Source organism: Scomber scombrus, chromosome 8, assembly GCF_963691925.1.
Source record: "Scomber scombrus chromosome 8, fScoSco1.1, whole genome shotgun sequence".
Lineage (NCBI taxonomy): Eukaryota > Metazoa > Chordata > Actinopteri > Scombriformes > Scombridae > Scomber > Scomber scombrus.
This window is the reverse complement of record NC_084977.1, coordinates 6,922,295-6,942,743: the sequence shown is the minus strand read 5'-3', so window position 1 is coordinate 6,942,743 and position 20,449 is coordinate 6,922,295. Positions and strand designations below refer to the sequence as shown.

Below are 20,449 nucleotides of genomic sequence, written 5' to 3'. Positions count from 1 at the left end.
AAACAGTCATAATGAACTCCTGTGTCAATTGTTTTAGCTAGCCTGCGGAAGTCATCAGTAGCCATTTGCCATGTCTCTGAATTTTCACCAATAAAATAGACATGTCCTTTGAACATTTCCTTTTCAAACTGTTCAAATATTGTTTTTAATATATAGCTGATACCAAGTCATTTCCATTCCAGTTTCATCCATGCCAGGCATGCTAAGCACTGTCTAATTTAGCTTTTTATTGCTCTGATTTTAGCTTAAAAAAGTTTGAAACTTCATTGTTTTAGCTGTCAGGTCTCAAGTCGAGTCATAAGGGAGTCATTTCTCTCAGCACTCAGGTTCCAAGTGGTAAATGTTAGATTTGATAAGTGACGGTTACGGTTAGCGCTTGGTTAAGGTTAGGGTTAGGGTTAAGGTTAATGTACAAATCTTATGAGAGTTTTACAAATCATCCCTCTAGCTGCTCCAATGTAGCATCAACCAGTCCCAAACATTGGCTGCTGTTTGGTGCTGGGCAGATAGCTATCATACAGTGGGGGTATTAAAGCTCAGGGAGGTAGGTAACTGAAATCATCTATCTGCTACTGCTGGTAAAGAATAAACTACATGGATGAGAACAGAGAGACTCAACCAAAACAGTAAAGTTTGCTGTAAAAGCAAAACACTGGGCTGGAAGACACTAAAATAGTCTTTAGAGCTCAGGGGAGCTACAGACTCAGGTGAAACTTCATGCAGGATTAGTTGAAGTAAATCCTTTTACATTAATTGTTGTCATTTGATCCATTGTCGGCACAAATTTGACATGATGTCATCTTTTACTACTTAGTTTGTGGAGCACTATGAAGTGATGCAAAGCAATGAGAGGTGGATGGAAAATAAGTAGTTCAGGAGCAGCAGAGGAGCAGAGCAGGTGAGCTACTCTTACTGCCGCTGAGCCACAGTAAACACCTAAAGAAAACACCTCTCACTGAGTAGACACACTGCTGCAATTGACACGAACCCAAAAATTTGCTGCAAGTGGCTCGCTATCCGAGAGGTTTACTTCATCTCTGTAACAGCCCTAAAATTAGCGGACGGTGCCCTGATTTATGTGGAAAAGTTAAGGGGGTGGGGGCACATTCCATGACTGCTGTAGGCAGGAAGTTTTGGAATCTCCATGGAAATTAAGGCAAAACACAGAGCTCCGCAGTTATTTTTCCAAGTATTTCTCACAGGCGTTTGGTGCAAAATGTGCTCAAAAGCCTCCAAAAAGACACAGATGATTTGTGACCAGTTGTCCCCTCTAATACTGCCAGACACATTGATTTACTTATATTATCATACAAATATTACATGACTTAAGGGGCAAGATAAATATAGGCTGTATTAACTCATGCATACAATATATCAACAAAAAGATATTATTTCTACATAACTCTACAGGTTACTGACCATGTTAAACAAACAACAAAACCCTTGTTGAAACAAGGTTACTTCATTGACATCTGTTCTTGATCCAATGTGACCGATGGTCAAGTGAGAATCATTCACAGTTTCTGGGAGTCAAAGTGTTGAAATCATGGTGATAAATGCAGTCCTGTCAACAATCACAGTCATTCCCGCAAGGTCTCCAGATGTGTGTGGTACGCACAAACCTATGGAGCTGATTATCTCTTCATCTTGGCTGGATGAGGACGACTTTGGGACATTTGAGCTTTCCCAGGAATGAATCTCTCTGTGTGAGGCTAGTGAGACTTGGCACTGCCTGAAGTCACGTAATCATAACCTTTCACCTACAGAACCCCTAACATCACTCGCAGTTTGTCGGGGGCTCTTGTCTTACATGTGGCCATTAGTGGCAGGACGAAACGTCTGAAATGTGATCTCTTTTGAGCAGAAATGAGACCAAAGTAATGATAAATAAACCCAAGTGTGCTATATCTCCTAGCTTAGAAAGGTATTGAACATATGGAGATTTGCCTTTGCAGCTTTTTGGAGCTGAGAAAAGTGGCACTCGGCTACAACAAGTAAAGGCAGCAGGAGGAAAATGTGCGGCATTTAAGGAATGCCAAACCAAGCTCACCAGGGGGAACAGGGAAGGCAAAAATATTTACATTAAAAGTCAAGGTTTACAGAGGAATTTTTTACATGTAAAGGCTGTACAGACTGATATGAAGACATTAACTTCCCTAAAAGCAACAGTGACAAACAATCCAATATTCAACTTGTGCACAGATAATTCAGACATAACATTATCTCGGTCTTAAGTTCCTGCTGCACTTCTACTTCACTGCGTTGAGTGACGTAGGTCGGAGACATTTCAGGCTCATATAACCATATTCTCAGAATTCATGGAACAGTCCTTATTGTGACTCAAGGCAGGTTTGAAATTTCACATCATGTGAAACAAAGATCTGTCAGTGATGAAAATAGCTGAGATTCCAAGTATTCTTCAGTTGCTTAGTATTTGATGTACATAACAGAAAGTACAGCTTACAGCACAACAGCACTGTCATGAGAGATTAGTTTGCTTGATGAATAATGGAAAACAGATTACCAGGGCTACAGTATTGCAGTCAGGGGAGGGTAAATGTGATGAAGACATTGCGTTCACTAAATGATGATGCCAAGGTTATGTGTCAAAAAAGTAAAAACTTAAATATTGGCAAACATTTTTAAAGCTGCGGATCAGCATAATTTCAATGTTGACAATTGATATTGTATTGATAGTCTGCAACTGTGGTCCCACCCATTTCCCCTGTATGTGTAAAAGGTTGCTGCTAGAAGTTTGTTTCTTTCTTCATAGAGAACAGCGGATGTGGACAGTCACAATGTGTTTCTGTGGTGACGAGTTTTCAAGGATATAAAAACAATCACATTGCCCTTTCTTAATATTATGTTCCACCCAGTTGGCTCTTTGCTACCATGTTGCTAAAGACACAGCCAACAGTAGAGTCTTGGAGCTTAAAAAATAGTGATACCATTTGATGAAAGCAATATATGTGTCCAAATTTGGGAACAAATGTTTGGAACATACTGAAAATATAAATGTGAAGTAATGAAGTGAGTTTGGAAACATTGTCTCTTGTAAAAACTGGTTGGAGCAACCATTGGAGTCCATCCTGACCACCATGAATTCAAGCTAACGACAACTTCTATTCAAGCTAACCACAACCTCTATTCAAGCTAATGACGTCCTCTATTGTCCATTAAGGGTTGACATGCAGATGGTAGATTTACATTTGAAATTAGAAATAACACATTCACCCTTTTATAAATTCAAAGAGTTTCTCTTGGTGTGGTTGGACCAGGAGCTTGTTATGCTAATGTTGGCATTGGCAAACTTTAGATAAGATATCGCTGTGTAACTGATATTATTGAGTCATTTGATTGATTTTACAATCTTCCAGGTACATGTGCTAGTCTTTTAGTTGTGTTGACTCACTTTGAATATAAGGTACATAAAAGTACTTGTAAATTGTACAGTTACATATTTCTTTGACAGGCAGCTGTCACAAGTAATGGCGACATTTATGTGAAGTGTATTACAAGCTAATAAATAACCACTGGAAAGTATTTTACATCAAAATAGTCTTTGAATTTTCTGAAGAAGTCTGTGAAAGCATTTATTTCAGTTTTCAGGACTTTTCCAACTTTTTCAGGTACTCTGCAATGATGTGACTAGAGTCAAGACAGATTAGATTAACTGAAACGACAAATTTCCAAAGGAAATACTATCAATTTGGACAATCTATATTTGAAGAACTGTAACTACTGTTGGGTATGGTATTCTTTTGCATCTCACTCTGAAGCTAATATATTTTCAAATTTAGAAAGGTGCAACTGCAAGAGGTTGTTGAGTTTTAGCTTAATATATCTCATGTCAAAATGGAATGTATTAAATAAACTGAATAAAAAGAAGCGACAGTATGTAACTGCAAACTTTCATTGACACATCAATGTGTTCAGACATGCATCAGAAGAAGCGGTCAAAGAGAGCAGCTGGGTTTTTGTAATCACAATTACAATGTGACATGTCAAACCAGTACCACAAATAAAAATAGTACAACTGTTATCAGACATATATTAAGAATTTTAATCTATTATTGTGAAATATTAAGGAATACATACTTTACAAAAGTTCACAGCAACATCAAAATGGGTCAACCAGCTGAAGCAAGGCACCTCACCAGAGCCTTTTGTATTTGTCATCGGTTATAACTTAAAAAGAAGAGTACATCTTTGGCACCAGAAAACAAAACAAATACAAGAATATAAATGAAAAAACAAACAAACTACAAAATATATTAACTTCTCTCACTTCAAATAGCCATTCATGTAAACACATTCCAAAAAAAGTGAAGGGCATTAACTCAAACTGACACATTGCATTGACCAGCAACTGCATTATGACAGGAAATATGTTGGTGCTGGATAATAATTATTAGCTTCTTCAGAAATGTATGTATGTTGAAATTTTTTTTTTTTTTTACTCGATATTCCCCTCTTAGTGTAGAACAAATCTGAATTCTGGCACATTCCAGTTAAATACAAAACACATTCCTGGAAAACAGGAGTCTACATTCAGCAGTGTTCAGTGATCCTACAATATATAGGGAGAAATAAATAGAAGATTCCATGTTAAGGACTCAGAAATGTGAGATACTTGAGCAATGGAGAAAACAGAGCTCAATATAACACAGTGATGGGGACAACAAATAGAATGGCAAATGCAAGCCAATTATAGTTGACCATTTCTACGCTCATGGTAGAACCAGCTACCATGGGTCAGAAGAAATAACCAGTCCCAGAAAAGGAATCATGTGGAGAATGCGTGCCATTTTAACAAGGGCGAGGGGTCAGACTTTAGATAGCCTTTTTCTTTAACGGGAGCATTCCCTCAGAGAGGAATGTGAGAAGATTAGCTCCAGCGTGTCAGCAGAGGGGAGCGAAATGCTGGGCAGTCGCCATCTGGGGCCCCAAACATTAACCCGGGATCTGGAAAATTAGACCCCCGTGAAACACTGTCAATCCTCACAGGCTTTTTTAAGAGAGAACGGGCAGACATTCTGAAGGCTCCGCATTCAAAGGAAGTTTCCAAATCCTCTGCTGAGCTGTGAGCAGGCCTCCGGGTGTATTTTAAAAAGAGGAGCAACTGTTAATTTAGGTTTGAGTAGTTCTGTTAAACAGAATAATCCTCAAACATGGCATGAAGACATAAAAGATGCATTTATAAATATTTCCATTACTTTCAAGGGGCATGGTGATGGTTATGCTACTGGGAATTCAAGATAAATCGAAAAAAACATTGGTTGTGTACATAATCTAGAAAAGTGAGCCATTTATATATAAATGAAAAAGGTGAAGCAAACACCTCCCAAACAGAAAAAAAGACACCACAAGATGAGCAGCATTTACAAATATAAATACAATAGATAACTACAAAAATAACATGCACAACATACAGTATGTATAACCACAATCAGCAGCCCGATTCCAAACATAATGCAGAATACTGTCCAGGTACCATGAAGAATTCTGACTTGTGAGGGAACGTGGCGAGATTTAAGAGTTTGTGACTTGTGCAGAAGAAGAAAGCTCAGCTCTCCTCACCAAACCGTGCCACATTCTGGACTCTGCATGTTGATTCAAGGGAAACTGTTCATGTCAGATGATCACCCTTTCTTTACTTGTGGTCAGATGCAGAGAAACGCCTTTAACACCTCAGCCAAAAGTGTCCGTCATCGCTGGCTTTCACTGTTCAGTTCAGTGAACCCTCAAATGAGGATTTCAACCATTTCTGCATCTGTGCCGTTGATGTTTTTGAGTGTCCTGATTGGTGCCTTAGGCTCCTCTGAGGTGTCTATAAAAAATAAAATAAGTAGATTAGAGAAAGAACTTTGGCATGCTATAGCAACTGCAACTACAAATGCAATGCCTCAACGACCTTGTGTAATTTTAACCAACACATTTTTCACTTATTAATGTTAACAATCTTAATCCTGGGTCTGGTTACGCTTGAAATAGTGGTCATACAGAATAGAGACCAAGGGGCCGACCTAAAATTAACAGAACAGTAGTTTGCGTGGTTGGTGATTGGGTGTCAAGTGCTTAACAAAACAATCAACCCACCGGTGGTAGCTGCTGAAATCGCCTCAGTCGACTCTGCTGCGAGCTCAGGTTCCTGCGGGACCTCGTCACTTTGGGTGCTGCAGTCTCGGCTCGGGCGCTTGGGCACCACGCGGGGTTGGTGTTGCAGCGGGGCAGCACCTGTCTGGTCATCTGAGAGGCTCTTCCCTACAAATGGAGACAAAGAGAGGAGGCTGCTTAATTACCCGGTTACATCCCCATTTACACACTTCTAAACATCTGCCCCGGCGACTACTTCCCATGACTATTCTGGATCGGGCTATTCTGGAGTGAGAGACGATATGCATTCCACTTTAAAAACATGTTGTCTATTTGAGGGACACGAAAGGCTTGACTCATACTCCCTACTTTTTTTTTTAGGAAGTGTACATTCTGTCTGGCGTCGCCGACCAGTCTGCCAGTTGTCGCTTGACACCATGTGTTATTAAAGATTCCACATTTCTCTACTGCATGAAGTGTGAACTCACCTTTAGACTCTGTGCTGCTGGCCACAGTGTTGATGGAGGGGACGGACCGGGCGAGACGAAGCCCCTGTTTCTCCAGCTTGCCCTGCTCCAATCTGGAGCGCTGCTGGAGGACCTTGATCACAGCATCCTTCTCCAGGAGCTGAGCGTGAAGTGCTCGGATCCTAAACGTGTACAAATAGATTGCAATGAGTTAACGAACCCTAAAACACCAATCATAAACTAGTGAGTAATAAGAACATAGAAGGATGTGTACCTGTTCTCCATCTCCTGATTTCTGTGACTAGACAAAGGCAGGTCTTCATTGAAACTGTTGTTCGGTGAATGTCGGGGTGAATTGTTGATGATGGTTGTATCCCTGAAAATGAAAAAGAACACTGTTAAAATACTTGATGTATGAAAATCACTACATATATAATCATCTGATGTTTGTCTTTGCACTCTGTTCAAGTTTTCATCATACCTCTGTGCAGCAGCAGTGGCAGCCGCATCCATTGCAAACTGCCTCATGGTGCTCTCCTCCAGGTACTTTTGTTCCCACTTGGTGATGTCTGCCTCCAGGGCCAGAATACGCTCCTCTTTCTCCCTCATCTGCTGCTGCGAAGTGGAGGAGCTCAGTTCTGAAGCCATGGGGTCCGCTGCCCGGTTCTGATACTGAGATAAAAGACAACAGTGGTTAGCATTAAGTTTCACATTTTAGATAGTGGTACAATAGTTTGACTTGCAAAGATAAACCAAGTTAAATATAATATGTTAATTCATGAGCTTTGCAGCATTTAGTAAGTGATTTTTGTTACATTTGGATAAAGCAAGGCTGCTATTTGCCTCATTTTCAAGTCTTTATGCTAAGCTAACATAACCCTGGCTCTAGCCTTAACGTTTCCTCTTATGTAACTCTCTGCAAAAAAGTAAATAAGTATATTCCCCAAAATGTCAAACTACTCCTTTAAGTTGCAGACATAAAAAAGACAAACAAGTCAATGGAATGAGAGTTTTCTCCTCACCTGTTGCGCCCTGAGGCTTTTCAGTTCCTGCTCCAGGCGAGTGCGCAGCCGCAGCTCCAGCGTCTCTCTCTTCTCGCACGCTGCTTGCAGCTGAGCCAGCGAGCTCTGCAGCCGCTCCACTTTCTCTACGTAGGCTCTCTTCCTCTGCAGCTCTTCCTCAAGCTGCCGGTTGCGACCCTGAGCTGAGGCCAGAGCCTGCTCGAGCAGTTCGCGTCTCCGCTGGCTCTCGTCCCCGGAAACACGCAGATGCTGAATCTGCCTCTCCAGATGTTCGCGCTCCCGCTGCTGTTCTTCATCTAAAACACAAAAAAGAGAAGAGGGGGGGGAAAGTTAATGAGATGCAAATAAGTGCAACAGTTGACATGATCCTGGAAGATATGACGCTAGAAAGTTATCATCTCCTATTGTTCCAGGACAATAGCGGCCTCCTAGGAGCAGCCAAAGGAATGCTAAAGAGGGCCAGAATCAAAACTATTCAGTGGCCATTGACGGGGTCACTCAAGCGGCTACATGAGCAGTCACTCAGGGAGGTACATTTTGAATGGAATGTGACCCAACAAGAGACATTTACATGCTGCCACACACACATGTGGTTCAACAACAGACCCAGTGCTCTGTTCCTTCACTGATAATGAATCACAGTGTTACGACCACTTTTAAAACTAGAACATACTGTGCTATAAACTCGAAATCAGGACTGGAACAAAAATATTTCACATGTGTTTTAAATGAAAACTGTTAAAAAGTAACACAAGCGCTGTGCCACTTTAAAAGCAGGTTGATTACACAACATGAGTGCATGCCTGTGGAGGGAATGCAGACTTCCTCTTATCCACTTACGCACACAGGCATAGCTTTGTACTGGGAAAAGCTCTGGAATGCTTCTAAGGACATGAAGTAAACAAGCAGCTCAAAATATAATTCAAGTAGTCCTTATAGCAAAAAAACTATAAAGTACACATCCGACTATTGTGTTTTACATGTGGTTTCGTTCCTGTTGTGCCAAGATAACTTTTTTTTCAGGAAAAGCAAACAAACAATGTGTCTTATGTTATGTCTCAAGATGATTGCACAGCTGTATTAGAAATTTCAGAGGATTGCAATTGTCATTCCAGCGGGGTAATGTATAACAGAATGGTATGTCTGGTTATGTAACTAGAAGGATTTTTTAAATCTCTGAAAACAGTGCTTGTAGCTCACTGTCAGATGTGTCATCATTCATTTCAATCTATTGTCATTAAGTAAACCGAGGTTAGGGTGGATTTACTCTGGAGCACACTCCCTGCACAGAACAGGGAGGAAGAAATATTCACAACTGGCCAATCATGATTAAACCGAGAGGTAAAGAAATGTCCAAACAAGGAGAGCGAGCAAGCCGGGGGGTCATGTTGAGTTGGGGCCTGAACGCCCTGGAGTCCCAGACTTATTAGTTCCCCTTGAAGAGGGAAGTCAGCAGTGATGGCAAAACTGAGTGTGGTGTGTGTGTGTTAGGAGGAGGAGGAGAGAGGAGGAGGAAAAGGAGGAGGAGGGATGGAGGGCATTCCTAATGCTGGAACAGCCTGAAATACCTAAAAAAATTCCTGGAATCCAAGCAACATTTACTGCTGCCATGAAAAATAACTGGCGTCTAAGTGCCAAGAGCAACTCTTCACATTAGAGATAGAGCCATTTGTGTCCCAACATAAGAGGCCCCGGTTTTTATAACACACAACTTCACTGAAGGAGGAAACCAATCCCTGCTCAACAATGTTCCTGCTATTATTAAGTGCTTCACAGGCCTGTGTGATTTGTCAGATCAGATAAAAAAAAAAAAGATCTGAACCTGAAGTCTTCCTTTGTCACGCACTTGCAGGCAAATGGTATGAGGAGACAGTTTGAGTAATAAAAGACTAATGTGAACATAAACTTACTTTGCTCCAACAGTTTAAGAAAGACGTGCTGTTTCTGGTCTGTACACTCAGCCTCCTTGGCCACTCTGTGTTTGTTAGCTGTGTCAAGTTGTTCTGTAAGAAACAAAAAATGGTGGTTACATACACGGAATTACATTTAAAAGCAGATTTTATTATCATAACCCTGTTTTTAGTTCAACAGACAGCTGGGCACATACCTCTAAGGTCTCTGTTAAAGTCGTGCATCCTCTTAATCTCGGCCTCTAGCTTATTCCTCATGGTTTTCTCCAGAGTTTCACGCTTGGCAGAGCCCTTCATCAGAGTCTCATATGCTTCAGATATCCTTTGAATCTCCAACTCCAACTGGGAAGCAAAATGTGAAAGGAGGGATCAGTCTGTGTGAAAGGCATCTGTGTTGGTAGTCTGGATTGTGATTCATGTTGCAGTTGTTACTATCAATTAGGCCAATCAGTCATCTCTACAAATCCAGCCATTCTTTTCTTTTACTGTGAGTCAGCCTGAAGGCAAATGGCTTTTTAACACTATGCGCAACTGAAAACTAGGAATCAACATTCCTGAGTGAACACTTGTGGGTCCCAGGTGTCAAGGCATTTATCTCCTTTCATGGCAATATGCCAACATGCTTTGAAAGACAAAGGGTGAACGATGTGTTGTAGGCATTCCAGAGAGCAGTAAGGGGAGAAAACTCTCAACTGAAAAGCGTAAACTACCTGGTAGAGGACCATTTTAAAAAGCCCCAAGCAGCAGAAACAAAGGTAATGGTGTGTAGTACATGATAAATACCAGTAACTTGTATCTCTTAACTCTGCATACTGCCAGGCAGCTTATTACCCTGACATGTACTGGCAGAGAAACTATTGTTTTACGATTTCCACACCCTCTATGAGCCAACGGCTCCATTTATCGCACCACCTTCCTCTCTCTCACCTTCTGAAGCCTGGCTGCTTTCTCAGTGTAGACTTCCAGCTCCTTCCTGAGCCTCTCGTTCTCCCGTATCAACACATCATTCTGAACTGAGTTATTGCTGGAGGCTGCAGTGATGCTGTTGTGAGCCACCTGGGACTGAGCGGACACATACCTGTTGAGGGGGGAAACATGAGTGATTTGTTAGGACACAGCTGAAAACCATAAAGTCTTGGGGAATTTTATAGAAAGTTTTGATCTAAATATCCATCTAAACTTTAAAATGTCTTGATGTTAAACGTGAATCTGTTGGGATTACCTGTGGTGCTGTGAGTAGAAAGGGGGAGGAGGGTCTCTGTAATAGTGTCCATGCTCCTGTGAGTGGCTGAGCATATATCCAGGAAGTTGTGCACAGAAAGGATAGTCCGGGGGTGGCCCGCGCTGCTCTGCAAACTGTTGGGCTCCTTGGCCTGTGAGGTGCCACAATGTGTGTTACATTATTATTATACAGCTGTGGATAGCTGTGTGAAGAGCTCATCGCCAGATTGTCTCTAAGTCCGTTCCTCTCCAGTGAGAGCTGCATGAGCTCTCCACTGAGTGAGCGAGCATGCTCCCTCTTCATATCCCACTGTCCCTCATTATGTCCGTGCCCCCCAATTATATCCATACCGTGGCCTTCCTGTTCTGCCTGCCCCTTCTGTGAGATCAGGTACTGGGAGTGGGCTTTGGCCTCCTCGTATGTGGGTAGCTCCTCTCCATGGAGCTGGTACAAATGTGCAAACAGAACTCTCAGAGTGCAGGAAGTCCCCTGGTGCTCCTGGCCTTGGGGATCCTGGCGTGTTGACATCTGCATGTACTGGGACTCTTCCTGAGTCAGGCTCTCCAGAGAGGAGCGGGGACTGCCTGTGCCCCCGCCGCTGCTGCCTCCACGCAGGGCCTGCTGCTGGATAGCGAGAAGTGTGCGAGTGTCTGTCAAGTTCCCGTAACGGAGCTGCTCTTGGATGAGACGGTGCAGGACCGTTCCAGAGGAGCCTTCAGCGGTTCTCATCTCAGTCAGCAGGAAATGAGCAAAAAAACAGCCTGGATGTGGCAGTTTGAGTACTTTACAGATCACAAATCTGAAGGAAAAAAACAACAAACTTGATCAGCACTGCACAACATATAGTATTACATCCTATCTAATCAGCTCAGTATTTTGACAGGATTCCCAAACCCCCATTACTAACATCAGCAAGTTCCCTATCATTTGTTATGCTAGTATTTCAATTGTGAACTACAATCAGAAGCCGACATTGAGAAATCTTCTGAGTGAGCATGAAGAAACTCGCCTAGTGAACAATGACTTTTGGTATGAGTGCATGAGCTGTTGCTGTTGCTGGAAATACCCCCTGACAGTGATGTCAGTGCAGATCCAATTTTATGATCCACACACTGTAAAGCATAACTTTCTCCACTCCACACAGGAGTGTATCACTCAGCAGTTGCTATAAACATCAGAGCCTTCCCACACACTCACACAACAACCAACAGACACCAGACACAAACCGCGATGACACATTGCTCAAAATATGCTCCTAAAGAAAACACATTAAAACATGTGAAAAATGTTAAATGTAAATACGCCTGTTATTTAAACGCTCCCTGCGGCTTTATAATACAGGTAATGAAATCCCGCTAAGGGGAATTTTTAAATTAACCACAAACTCAGAGTTTCATTGATTTTTTTGGGATATCTGTGGAAATCAGGATGCTGTCCAGTAAATATGGTCTTTTACATACGATATATATAAGTAAACACGAAACATCAGAAGTCTGCTTTGAGCTAAAATGGAAAACTCTCAAATAATCCAACAGTCAATATTGCGCCATGCACCAAAAAATCTGTGCCAGCGGGATTTATCAGGCATCCAAACACAACCCAGTATAGGCCGTACGCACAGCCAGAAGCGATAACTAAATTTAAAGAAAATAAAGATGTAAAACTTACCAGATTAAACTCTCATCACACACGAAGCGGTCTTGTAATATATAGATCTCAGTGTTTTGCGCTCGATTCAACAATGTCCACAAGATTCCCGAGCGTCTTTCCTCTCCTCTTGCCATGTACGTGTGTGCGCGCCGACGGCCAGCAGCAGACTGAGCAGAGCGAGCAGCGAGCCGCACTAATAAATAACTGAGGGCCGATTGTTCGCTGCGGCTGGAATGACTGGAATGTAAAGGCTCCAAGTCCCTGTGGGATCAAAAGCAGAGCACAGGGGAGGAGGAGGAGGAGAAGAAGGAGGAGGAGAAAGGGAAGGAGGAGAAGGAGGAGGAGAGTGGTGGGGGCTGAGAGGAGGGGGGCCAAGCAAAAAAAAAAGAAAAAGAAAAATTGGATTCAGAGCAGCACCACTATCTCAGCTGGCTGCTTGTGTCATGTAAAAGAGGTTGTTGTTGTGTAATTTTAGGAATTTTAAGTCCTCACAAATCCTTAAAGTTAAAGGACAGTTTCGGGGAGCAGCATGGCAGATGAAAAAGAACATAAAATGCAATAAAACATTACAAAGTTAATGTTTTAATTGACATTTTTTAGGGATACAATGTTAAGAAGTATGACGCATGACGATCTTTGTGTTTAAAAGAGAAAATAAGAAGGAAAAATCAAGATTTAAGCCACATTCTTTCTTAAAAAGTCAAAAGAAAACTGATACTTGACAACACACACAATAGACACACATAAACAGTCTCCATATCTCTACATTTTTCATGCATCAAATGTTTTTTGTTATCATAACTGATATAAAAAATTGTGAAAATGCTCATCACAGCTTCCTGTGACATTCCAAACCCTTGTTTTGTTCTAAAACTCAAAAATGTTGACTTAAAAGTGATATAAAACTGAGATAGTCGGCAAATCCTCACATTTAAAACCCCTTGAAAGACAAAACATTAGATATTTTTGCATTATAAACATCTCATTATCTCTACTGACTCATCAAATAATCAAGTAACTGTTTCAGCACTAAAAATGATAAATAGGTATGATAACGAACACGCACCTCTTTGTGATTTGACACAATTAAAGCGGCACTGTACTGCACCGTGGATATTAAATGACACACAAATACTACACAGAGTTGGCTTTAATAGATCCCATTAAATCTACTACAGTGATGCAGTGATGAAAAAAGTACTGTCATATAATTGAGACATGGATTAATCATTATTTCTTGAGCAGCCTTTTGTTTGCATGTGCCTGGTAAATATTTAAGCTGTGGCCCGTGCCAGTTAATTGCAGAGTGTGTGTGTGTGTGTGTCTGTGTGTGGACACGGAGGGAGAGGGGTGGGTGCGAGGCACGCTGCCTGCCAGCTGTCCGTGGACTGAAATCCCCTTCCCCTCCTTTAATAAGAGCTCTGAGAGATGCATTGTTCTCCCCCAAAAAGCAGACATGACGGGGGCTGCCCTGCCATCTGCTGTTCTCCCCTCCACCACTAGCACTAACTATGCTTCATTCACACACACACACACACACACACACACACACACACACACACACACACACACACACACACACACACACACACACACACACACACACACACACACACACACACACACACACACACACACACACACACGCGCATGAAGATGGAGACCCTAGGATCAGCTGGCATTGGGGGTTGGGCTGTAGTATTGGATTGGATAATAATGTTATTGAGTGCTTTCTATGCAGCCTTTTTTTTGCATGAAAAAGGATCATCCTAATGTGGTGGTGGTGGTGGTTTTGGAGGGTAAACAAGTCTTCGCTTGTGCAGTCAGTAGACAAACTGCAGGTTACTTTATCTCTTAACACTGGCAGGCAAACGTCCACCTGCTCATTTGCATGGCAGTTGAAGTCCAACAGTTGCTGAAGAATGCTGATTGCTTTAACAACTGATAAGTGTTAACAGGTTTTTTGCCACGTTCATGATTCATCTGCTTCTATCAAGATAAGCAGAGGTATACCTCGCATTGTGTTGGTGCACTCATCAATCATTTAACCAGCTGGCTATTTTGTGATGTACAGTGGTGCGGCTAGTGCTTTAAAGGAATATTTGTTTTTTCGGGGAAATATGCTTATTCGCTTTTTCGTTGGAAGTTAGATAAGAAGATTGATAACACTATCAAATGTGTGTGTTAAATACAGAGCAACAGGCAAATGCTGTTTATCTTAGGTTCTTTCCAAAAAGGGGCAAAAAATCTGTCTACCAGCACCTCTAAAACTAACTAATTAACATGTTACATCTTGTTCGTTTAATCCATACAAAAACTAAAGAGTGAAAATGATAAATGCGGTTTTACAGGGAGGCTATGATATTTCTTGGCCAGGACCAGTAAGTTGGAGTCGTACTTCCAGACATGTATGCTGGTTAGTAATGAAAATGCTGTGACACTGGAATCTTTGAAGTTGATGCCAATTTAATCTGATGACAGACAATGAAGCTCAACTTTGATTAAAATAATATTACCCCCTGCAGCTCCAACAGAAATGAAATGAATAAAAGGCAAAACTATGAAAAACAGTAGGGTGGTTTAACACCCTTGTCTCCTACAGGAACAGTGCATAAAGGGCAAGGTGATGGTAGCTAAAGGACCATAGCAGACGAAATGAGATACCGATAGATTCACATGCTGGGTTTGAAGGCCCTCCAACTGAGCTATTAACTATTCTGAAAGAATTTTTCGAATATAAACAAGAGGTTATGACCTGGCTACAGATTAAACAAACAAGATTTGTTAATCAGTGAGATTTATAAGTGCTGGTAAGCAGATTTTTTAAAACATTTTTTTAACGGAGGCAGGGTTTTCCCAGAGTGTCCTGGAGGTTACTTCCCACCATATTTAACAAACAGTAGTTCAAACTATTCATTTAAACATGGAAGTAATGTAATAATGCATACCACCAAACTCTACTAAAAAAAATACACATCATTTTTAACTTTATTCATTTTAAACTATATGTCAAATCTTGCTAATAGATTATGGTATGTGTCAATAGGGAAAACAATGTCTGAAATTCTGCAGTGCTATTTCATTTACTCATTTTTATTTGAGTGTCCGTTGAGCAACAGAAGAGCCTGAGTTAACCCAAGAGGTTTTTGTAATCTATTGTCCTTGGCAAGATGTTAAAAAGAGATAAAAATAGAATAAAACAACATATCTTATGCAATTTTCAAGTCAATGTGAATCACTGCTAAGCTTGCTGGTACAAGTCTACACAATTCTTTTTTATGACTCCACTCAACCAAACCCAGTTTATAGTCAAGTACAGGAATAGGTGACTGTCTAGTTGGCTGGAAACTGAATCTGCATCACATTTAAGTGAGAACCAGAATAACATCTATTAAGTGTATTTATCCTTGAGTAAATATTTAAATAATTTCTTGCAATTTTGTCAACACGTCCTTTTTATATCAGGAGCTTAATACGTAAATGAAGCCTTTAAGAGAGTGAATCAAACGGACCACAACATTTCACAAGAGTATCAAACATTGAGATGAGGATAAAATCCAAACAAAGCAAACAAACAAACAGTAGTCAATAGTAACAAATGTTCTTTTAAAGGGACAGTTAGATATGTTGGAAAAATAAGCTTATTTGCTTTCTTGCTGTGAGTAATAAAGAATGTTGTTATCACTCACGTCTGTGCTTGTGGAGCTAGAGCAAGATGCTAGCTTAGCATAGCATAAACACTGGGCGCAGAGGAGGAACAGCTTCTCTGGCTCCAAATGTAAACAAAAAACTACCTACATGCACCCGTAAAGCTCAACAATAACACTTTATTTATTATTTGTTGAACCTCTACAAAAAACTTAAATGTAAACACACTTTAACTTGTGGGGTAGCCAGCAACCTGTTTCTAGTCTTTTATGCTAAGCTAAGCTAATCTGCTGCTGGCTGTAGCTTCATATTTAGTATACAGGTATGGGAGTGTGTGGTATCAATCTTCTTATCTAACTCTCAGGAAGAAAGAAAATATTTACCAAAATGAACAAACAATGTCAACCACGTTTTTTTGACACGAGTACAAGGCCAATATAATCTGCATTAACAACACTTGAGAAAACAGCAGATGTTAGGAACATAATCTAGATGTGTGTGTGTTAGTGTTATTATCTATTATCTTGCGCCACCTGCTTCTGCTGAGAGTTGTTTCACACAGGTAACAGATTAGAGGCAGGTGTGAACACTCAGTTCCACCAGTTGATACAGTATGTTAAAGATTTAACAGAAGACTCACAAACAGCACATGTTACACCATGTTGGTCACCATGTTGGCACGTTTGAGTTTTATCACATCGACATCCTGTAAGACCGTCATCCTCTCTCCACACAGTTTAAAACACAGGAATGACATTTAACATCGGCCATTCGAGCCTGTTAATGGTGTGGCCTGGGCTGACTGGGTTAACACAATAAGGCTGTGATCTGGGAGCACCAGCGTTGTTATGTGAGGTGGGACAAGCCGGGCGCTTCAGCAGCTCCTTTTGTTTTCCTGCAAAGGAGGAAATGGCCGCATTCCTCACATTACCATGTGCATGGGGTCTGACCGAGCCTCCAGTCTGCTGTTTTACTGGGGAGGACAGGAGGGCAACCAGCAGCCACTGACGTTTTCTTCTTAACGGGGGGTAGGGTGGGGGGGGGGAACTCTAATGAATAATACTGCCTGACTGACCTAATTCATAACCACGGAGAATAGCTATGAATGGGTCTGAAGTGAGTTGAATATACAAAAGCAAACCACCTGGGCTTCTGAAATTCTCAAAATGTAAACAGAGGACATTTTGAATGAAAATCATAAGCCTGAGTATAAAAATGAATATTATTATGTTTCTAAAAGCAACAGGTTATTTCTAAGTGTCATTCATGAAAGCAGCACACTTTTAGGTACACACTTTGCTTTTGCATTTTCTCACACATTGACAGTTAATGTTGTAATAAAGGACAGCACCAATATTTGAGAACAGCTGGAGGTGAGCAACATTTACTCACATCAGACTTGTTTCAGGTCTACCAAGAAACGGTCCCCGTGAACCTGGTGACACAACACATTCCACACTTAACCATAAAAGTAAACAAGTCACTCTGAACCGGTGCGGGACTCTAAACAGGTCTACGCCTGAGGGTGATGCCGTGAACAGATAAGGCAAGGACACATTTTTTCACTATTGCCCCGCAGGCTCATCACTTCAGCTGTTTTTAATCTTCTTCACTTGAGCACAATTCAGTTTGATTCATCTGGATTAGATTCACTGACCTCAGTACAGTTTGATTCAGGTCAACATAACGTCTTTCACTTTGCAGAAATCCACACTGAAATTAAACTATTTATTGAGGTCCATAAGAGTTAGTAAAGAGACAATTTGGGATTCAAATGTTTAAGTTTTTCAACAGACACAGACATTCTGACATCACTTACTTTGCAAATGAGTGTATATCGTTATCCTGGGAAGAAAAAACTCCTCCAGTGTTGAATAATTATTGGGTGAGATTGTTTTTGAAAAGGCATTTTAATTCATGTGTGGATGCCACAGTCGATTTTGAGTCTATTGATAGGATGAACAGTGCCTGCTAGAGCTCTGTAAACCTGCATATGTCCTTATGATTCAGGGTTAGGGTTAGGGTTAGGGTTAAGAATTTAAATGTTACCAGTATAACAGTAATTGGCGGAAATCAGTAAGATTTATGAGAAAAGACATATACAGTAACTGAGAGCAGCATTCAAACCCTGTGATATACAACTTTAGGTCCCCTAATTTACGACAATTGTAGTTGTATGCAGATATAAAAATGTAAATGTTTATTTATATATATGTTGACAACAATGTCATGAACTATTAATCGATTTTTTATAACACAACGTATTGTAGTTATATATTATATCTTAGTGAGTTTTGAACACATTTATGTGCAGTTTTACATCTGTTTGTGAATTATTTGTAGACCTGCATAAACACTTAATAAGTGCTAAACATTTATGAACGTCATTTGTTCATGTGTGTCATGGAAGAGCAGAGTAGGTGGACACAAGTGTAGAAACAGGACTGCACAAAAAGGAAAGAGCCCTTTCTGGAAAAACTTTAAAAGATTTGACAAAAACTAGGCAAAACTTGAAGACTTGATGAAAGGATCCACCAAGGACTGAACTGAAAACCAAGACTTAAATACTAACTGAACTAATAAGTCGATAGTGAACAGGTGACTAGACAAGAGCAGAGTGGGAGTGGATTGGCTGGGAGGACACGGGTGACAGGACAGTGCTGATGAGACAGATGCAGGACAGGTGTGAAGACTGGGGCAAAACACTGAGGGCAAGTCGGGTCTAACAAACCTCATGCAGGACAGGTGTGGAGGGAAACATGGGCTGTGGAGGAGTGCAGGAACACAAACTGAAAATTAAACCCAGAAAACACAACTCTTACACAACCCAAATATAAATAACCAAAACCAAATGACTGAACAATAGGAGTACAACACTGGAAACCAAGAAACCAAACACAAAGAGCTCAAAACCATCAATCATATAGATAAATTATACTGTGTTACCAAGCATTCATTAACTGTTTATACACTAGTTTTGGTTGCTTCATAAAGGATGTAAAAATGCTGACAGATACATTAACGAACTCATGTAGCCACTATAATAAATGATACTAAAGTCCTTGATTGTGTGGGCCTTGATTTTCTTACCCATGCATTCATGCATAAAGAGCACCTGTTCTTTGTCTCACGCTGCTGTCAGCACCAGGAAGTGCTTCTGTCTGTTGTTTAACTTGGAAATGTTTGTCATAAAATAATCTAAATTGAAAATACCCATATAGTTGCTTACAACTATATTATAGCATGCTATAAACCATTTATTAGACCTTTTTACACAGCTTATAGATATTCCATAGTGAGGGTTGAATTATGTGCTGATCTATCTAATGAGTCTGGTTTTAACATGTAATGGTGTTGACCAGAAGCTGCTGGCCATCTGCTTTAACCATAGGTCAGAGATCAACTGCTGAAGTGATAGTCATCTCTGCAGCTACACCAACATCCTGCTGTCTCATTTGCCTAAACAAATCCGTCCCAGCCAGTTTGTTATTGATTAAGATGCTCTCGTGACGACCACGTCCACATACATGTAACCGTATGTCACATAGCTTTCGGTCTTATGGAGTATTTTAGTGTCAATACACTAAAATATTCCAATGGGAGGTGATGTTAATGTTATTGACAGTGACACAAGAAACTTTAGAATCACGTTTATTGAGTAATACTAGTGCTGATGTGATTTAGTCTGATACTGATACACAATGGAGTAAATATGGATACATAGACAGAAAGGATCTACTGTAAACTCCCAAAAAGTGAATGATTCCTGATAATCAGATGTACAAAGCTTCATGAAGATAATTAAGGCTACCAACTGAATGACTTTCAGTTTTTTTTACTGTAGCTTAAGTGTCATGAAAGTCACTTTCATTGTCTTTTCTGCTGTATTAAAGACAATGGCAGCTTTCAAGCCACTCGCTGCTTCAGTCACACAATAGACAAGGCTTACTCTGTTGAGGAGGTGTGAACAAAATTGTAAGATGATACAATTCATTCACATTTTCACATCTTACTAGGATCATTATGGGTTTCTTATAATGATGGTTTTTGTGGAGCAATATTTAAAACATCTATAATTTAGTCAGGAAGCTGACTGCATATCATCAAACTTCTAAATTTCCTAAATCCAAAAACATGATTAATCCATGAAATAAAACTTCTAATGAAACCTAAACACACTGATATCAAATTAGAGCTGCATGTTTGAATACCGAGAACAGCTGATGCCTCAACATTCCTCGCTGTCACTGTTGCGGAAACCTTTGAAAGGTGTTAAGCTCAATTTAGCCATTTCAGGGAAAACAAGCGACTTGTGTTTGGCTCACAACACCAACCTTGTGTCAACAGACAACACGGGCATTCTTCTGAACGCTTGAGTTGTCTGTTTGAAATGCTGCCTAATGTTTATTGAAAAAATAACTTATCTGAAAGAGG

The 20,449-nt window shown here is 40.6% G+C and overlaps 1 protein-coding gene across 1 annotated transcript; it reads right to left on the bottom strand.

The window, feature by feature from the left end:
• Nucleotides 1-4,023: 4,023 nt before the first annotated feature.
• Nucleotides 4,024-12,728, bottom strand: amotl2a (angiomotin like 2a). The gene is given in 12 exon segments (XM_062424331.1): nucleotides 4,024-5,830; nucleotides 6,100-6,264; nucleotides 6,585-6,745; nucleotides 6,838-6,939; nucleotides 7,045-7,235; nucleotides 7,586-7,881; nucleotides 9,496-9,588; nucleotides 9,693-9,837; nucleotides 10,423-10,573; nucleotides 10,718-10,854; nucleotides 10,856-11,516; nucleotides 12,386-12,728. Coding segments are annotated over 11 exon segments (2,118 nt in total). The 5' UTR covers nucleotides 11,447-11,516; nucleotides 12,386-12,728; the 3' UTR covers nucleotides 4,024-5,744.
• Nucleotides 12,729-20,449: the final 7,721 nt, after the last annotated feature.